The sequence below is a fragment of the Lathyrus oleraceus genome, chromosome 6, assembly GCF_024323335.1.
Source record: "Lathyrus oleraceus cultivar Zhongwan6 chromosome 6, CAAS_Psat_ZW6_1.0, whole genome shotgun sequence".
Classification (NCBI taxonomy): Eukaryota; Viridiplantae; Streptophyta; class Magnoliopsida; order Fabales; family Fabaceae; genus Lathyrus; species Lathyrus oleraceus.
Window position 1 is genome coordinate 415,632,905 of NC_066584.1, and position 4,771 is coordinate 415,637,675.

Here is a 4,771-nt window from a genome sequence, read left to right on the forward strand (position 1 = left end):
TATGAAAAAGAAAGAACATAAGAGAGGACATATTCGAGTAGAAAAGGTGAAATGTACATGGCAAAAAAGACGAAAAGAATGTTCGGTACTACTAGGAGAGATTTAAGAAGGTTGAAATTGAAACCTTAAGTGTGAGTAAGAGAAAATTGTTTGTAATTGTAAGGTTAAGACATACTAGGTTTGAGTTTTGGATTGGATGTGGGATAAGTGAAGTTTAGATGGTAACATAATGCGGTTTGGTTTGGTTTAGTTCGGTTTGCAAAATACAAACCGCAAACCAAACCAAACCGTGCGGTTTTGTTGAAAAATGACCCAAACGCATCCGAACCAAATGCGGTTTTTTGCGGTTTCGGTTTGGTTTGGTTTGGTTTGCGGTTTTCTATTGGGTTGGTTTGGTTTTGAACACCCCTAGATAGATTAATTATTGGATGAATATTCTTTTAATGGATTTTATTGTTACCCCTAATTTTAACACAATTTTTTTCATTCAATTTTATCAATTATTTTAATTATATTTACAATTTTTGGTCAATATAATTAATATTTTGAAATAATCATATAAATTTAAAACAACACTATAAAAGTAAATTTATAAATTTTATTATAGAAATTAGAAATTAATTTCTCAAAATTTTTAAAAAATATTGTGTTAAGTGTATTAAATTAAAAAATAATAGTTTTAGGGTTAAAAAGGTGGGCCTTATCAGGATAAAAGGAGCCCAGCTATCCATTTTGGGATAGGAGTTCTACGGTCACCTGATTTCATTCTTATAAGAAACCCTAAACACACTCCTCACTCACCCTCTCCCATCATGTTTCTCCACCACAGTCAAAGCGACACCGTTTCTGCCGCCATTAGTCATCGTATTCCATCGTCTGTCTTGCCGGAGGAACTCGTCGGCGAGATCCTCCTGAGGCTTCCGGTGAAATATCTCTTTCAATTTAAGTGCGTCTGCAAATCATGGAAAACCCTAATCTCCGATCCCCAATTCGCAAAGAGGCATCTTCGAATCAAAACCACAGATAACCAGATGTCGGTGTTCACCGTTTTAGAAGAATCCAGAATCGTTTCTTACCGTTTAAAATCATTATGTGAAAATCCATCAAATCATACACCGGTTACCTTCAGCGACATGACGAATCGCGATTATCGTATTATAGGTTCATGCAATGGGCTGCTGTGTCTCCTCGATAGGGAACAACGTGTCAGAATGTGCAACCCTTCTATCAGGTTCTATTCCAAAAAATCTCCACAACCTGTTTCGTTTAGCTGTAATGTAGAGCACTGTGGCTTTGGATATGATGAGGTTAATAACAAGTATAGGGTGCTATTAGTTCTCATAAATAGGAGGAATAATTCTTGTCAAACCTTGACCAAAGTTTATACCTTTGGTGAAGATTCTTGGAAAACCATTCAGAATTTTCCCCTTCCATGCATTAACCCCTTAAATTTGTCAGGGAAATCTGTGAGTGGCACTCTGAATTGGATAGTTGAAAAAAGTGGTGTTAGTGTGATTCTTTCCTTTGATCTTGAGAAGGATACTTACAATGAAATGTTATTGCCTCAAGATGATGGTGGCTCAATATGCATGTTGTATGTTTTGAATAATTGCCTCGGTGTGTGTTACAATTACGAGTATTTCACTAAAAATAATCATTGGATTGCGTGGTTGATGAAAGATTATGGTGATGTTGAGTCGTGGACAGAACTCATTATTATACCTAACTTCAGACCAACTTTTTTTGCTGTACCCCTGCTCATTTCAGAAAATGATGTTCTTCTAGCAAACAGCTTACGTCCCCAACTTGTAGTATATAACTTAAATAGTGGTAAGTTCTATCATCCCTCTATAAATGTTCAGCTTGGGGTGGATCTACATATTCACCGTGAGAGTTTGGTATTACCGCCATGTTAAATATCATTTGGATCTACATCGGGGTCGTCTGAATGACTTTTGTTGTTTACTTTTTTAAGAAGAGAATAAATAAAAAATTTATTTGATAATTTAATTTTTAAAACTATTTTAGAAATGAGAAAATAAAAAATTCATTTGATAAGCTAATTTTCAAAAACTTAGAAAATGGAAAATAAAAAATCTCTTTGGTAGTCTATTTTTTAAGAACACTTTTATTAACAAATATATATTGAAAATATTTTTATTATAATTAATAATTAAATTTTGATCTATCGATTTGTGCTAACTACTTTACGTTATTGAGATATCTTACCTCTGATGTTCTTTAACTAGGCCTTAGCACACTCTTGTAGAATTTTTTCTCTAAACAGGTTCAACTGAGTATACTTTGAAAATCTGGATTTAGGTCCTCGATGCCCTTCTTTACTTCCGTCTATGAGGCGCCTATTGTCTTCATGTCTTTTGTTGTTTACTTTTTTAAAAAATGTTTTATATTGTCTTCATGCCTTTTGTTGTTTACTTTTTAAAAAATGTTTTATAAAACTGTTTTAGAAAAGTTTTTTTAAGAAGAGAATAAATAAAAAATTTGTTTGATAGAAACATTATCTCTGCATTATTGTCTTCATTTTTGTCAAAAATTGGTTTCGAGATGCGTCTACGAATACTTTTGGAATAAATTCGAAGATGCATATTCGAAATCTTCTCTGCATGTTTTTTTTGGATAGAAACATTATCCTAAGTTTGTATTTTTTGAATCCAAAATCATTTTAATTCGACTAACATTTCCATTATTTGATTCAAACATTAATCAACACGAATATCATGGAATAAGGTAATGCTTTAATTAAAAAAAAATATTCAATCATATTACAAAGAATGTTCTCAAAATATGAAGAAAAAGATTTATTTCATATTACTTGTATGATTAGGTATTTCAATTCCATTGTAGTTTATCATTGATTCATTGATAAAGATTTATTATGTAAGTTTTTGGTTTTATTGGAATTAGATACCTTGTTTAGCTATTTTGGTGATTAATATAATGATAAACAAATTGATATTAAAATTCCATTCATTGAATCATTGTGTAAACACTTATTGTGAATTACAAAATCGAAACAATATAATACCTAGTGTTTCAACATATACATCTTTAGTGTTTGTGAAACGATCTAGTGTTAACATGATCAAATGAAAAGGAATCATATGATGTGTTCAAAATCTTGTTCATACAAGTACAAAATAAAAAGGAATAAAAAATTTTAAAAGTAAGAAATAATCATGGAGGAGAATTTAAAAATGATTCATTTTAAACTTTTTGTGAAAAACATGGAATTCTCCATAAGTTATCTTCTCCTAGAACTTCATAGAAAATGGAGTTGCAGAGAGAAAGAACAGATCTTTATAAGAAATGGCGAGAACTATGATCTATGAAAACAATTTACCTAAGTACTTATGGGTAGAAGTTGTAAACACAACATGTTATGTTCAAAATAGAATATACATTAGAACTATTCTAAACAAAACTTCATATGAACTGTTTAAAGGAAGAAATCCAATCATTTTTTATTTTCATCAGTTTGGATGTACATGTTACATCTTGAACAATAAGGTCTATCTAAAGAAAAATTTGATGTCAAAGCTCAAAATGGTATCTTTTTAGAATACTTTGAACGCTCAAAGACATACAAAGTCTATAACTCTAAAACCAAAATGGTTGAAGATTCAATACACATCAAATTTGATGATAAAGAGCCTGACAATAAAATTTCAGAGCTAGTTCAAACCTTTTTAGAAATTTGTCTATCTAAAGACACCTTTGAAGCCAGAGGTCTAGAAGCTAGAAGTTCAGGACCTAACAAGCCATCAGAAGATGGATGTTCAGAAGCTAGTGGTCCAGAAGATGGTCCAATCTTTGAAGCTCATCCAGGTGAAGAAGATTCTAAAGAAGCTCAAGATGGCTCCTCAGAAGCATCACAACCCAAGAAGACCTTCAAGTATAAGTCTTCACATCCATAAGATTTAATTCTTGGAAATAAAGATAGTCCTTGAGAGACAATGCCTGCTTTTAGAGAATAACACCCAATGCTAAGACTTCTCTCCATGATTAGACCTACTTTTGTCAATGAACCACTTTATGATGATGGCTGGATTGTGGTAATACAAGAAGAGCTCAATCAGTTCCAAATGAATGATGTCTGGGATATGGTACCCAAACCTTATCAAAATAACATCATTGGGTATTTAAAAACAAGTTTAATGAGCAAGGAGAAGTGGTAAGAAATAAAAATATACTTGTGGCTCAAGGCTACAGTCAACAAGAAGGTATAGATTTCTCTAAAACCTTTGCACCCGTTGCAAGGTTAGAGGAAATCAAGTTACTTCTCTCCTATGATATTAATCATAAAATTATTTTATATCAAATGGATGTTAAAATTACTTTTTTAAATAGAGTTATTTCTGTAGAAGTGTATGTTAAACATCCACCTGGGTTTGAGGATTTAGTCCATCCAAATCATGTTTTCAAACTTAAGAAATCACTCTATGGACTCAAACAAGCTCTCAGAGCTTGGTATGAGAGACTGAGTAATTTTCTGTTAGAAAATGGTTTTCAAAAAGAATTTTCATAGTCAATGTAAACTGAGTTTGAGATGAGTAGGATGAGAGAGTTGAAGTTCTTCCTTAGTATTCAAATCAATCAATGTAAAGATGAAGTTTATGTTCATCAGTCAAAATATACAAAGGAGCTTCTGAAGAAATTCAAGCTATATGACTGCAAGATCATGACAACTCCGATACATCTAACCTACAATCTGAGCAAAGACGAAAAGTAGCACCAAAGTCTATCAGAAGTT

At 32.0% G+C, this 4,771-nt stretch overlaps 1 protein-coding gene across 2 annotated transcripts; it reads left to right on the forward strand.

Annotated features, from left to right (window-relative positions):
- The first annotated feature begins 744 nt into the window (after positions 1-744).
- On the forward strand, positions 745-2,005 carry LOC127091992 (F-box/kelch-repeat protein At3g23880). Of its 2 annotated transcripts, XM_051030754.1 has the most exons (2): positions 745-1,231; positions 1,459-1,671. In XM_051030754.1, the coding sequence occupies exons 1-2, from the start codon at positions 813-815 to the stop codon at positions 1,493-1,495; spliced, it is 456 nt and encodes a 151-aa protein (XP_050886711.1). In that variant the 5' UTR covers positions 745-812; the 3' UTR covers positions 1,496-1,671. The 2 variants fall into 2 exon arrangements, with proteins under 2 accessions (XP_050886711.1, XP_050886710.1); XM_051030753.1 differs by having other exon boundaries at positions 745-2,005.
- Positions 2,006-4,771: the final 2,766 nt, after the last annotated feature.

Bases quoted from the DNA above. Each gene is read 5' to 3' on its own strand.
- LOC127091992 (XM_051030753.1), top strand. From the start codon at position 813: ATGTTTCTCCACCACAGTCAAAGCGACACCGTTTCTGCCGCCATTAGT.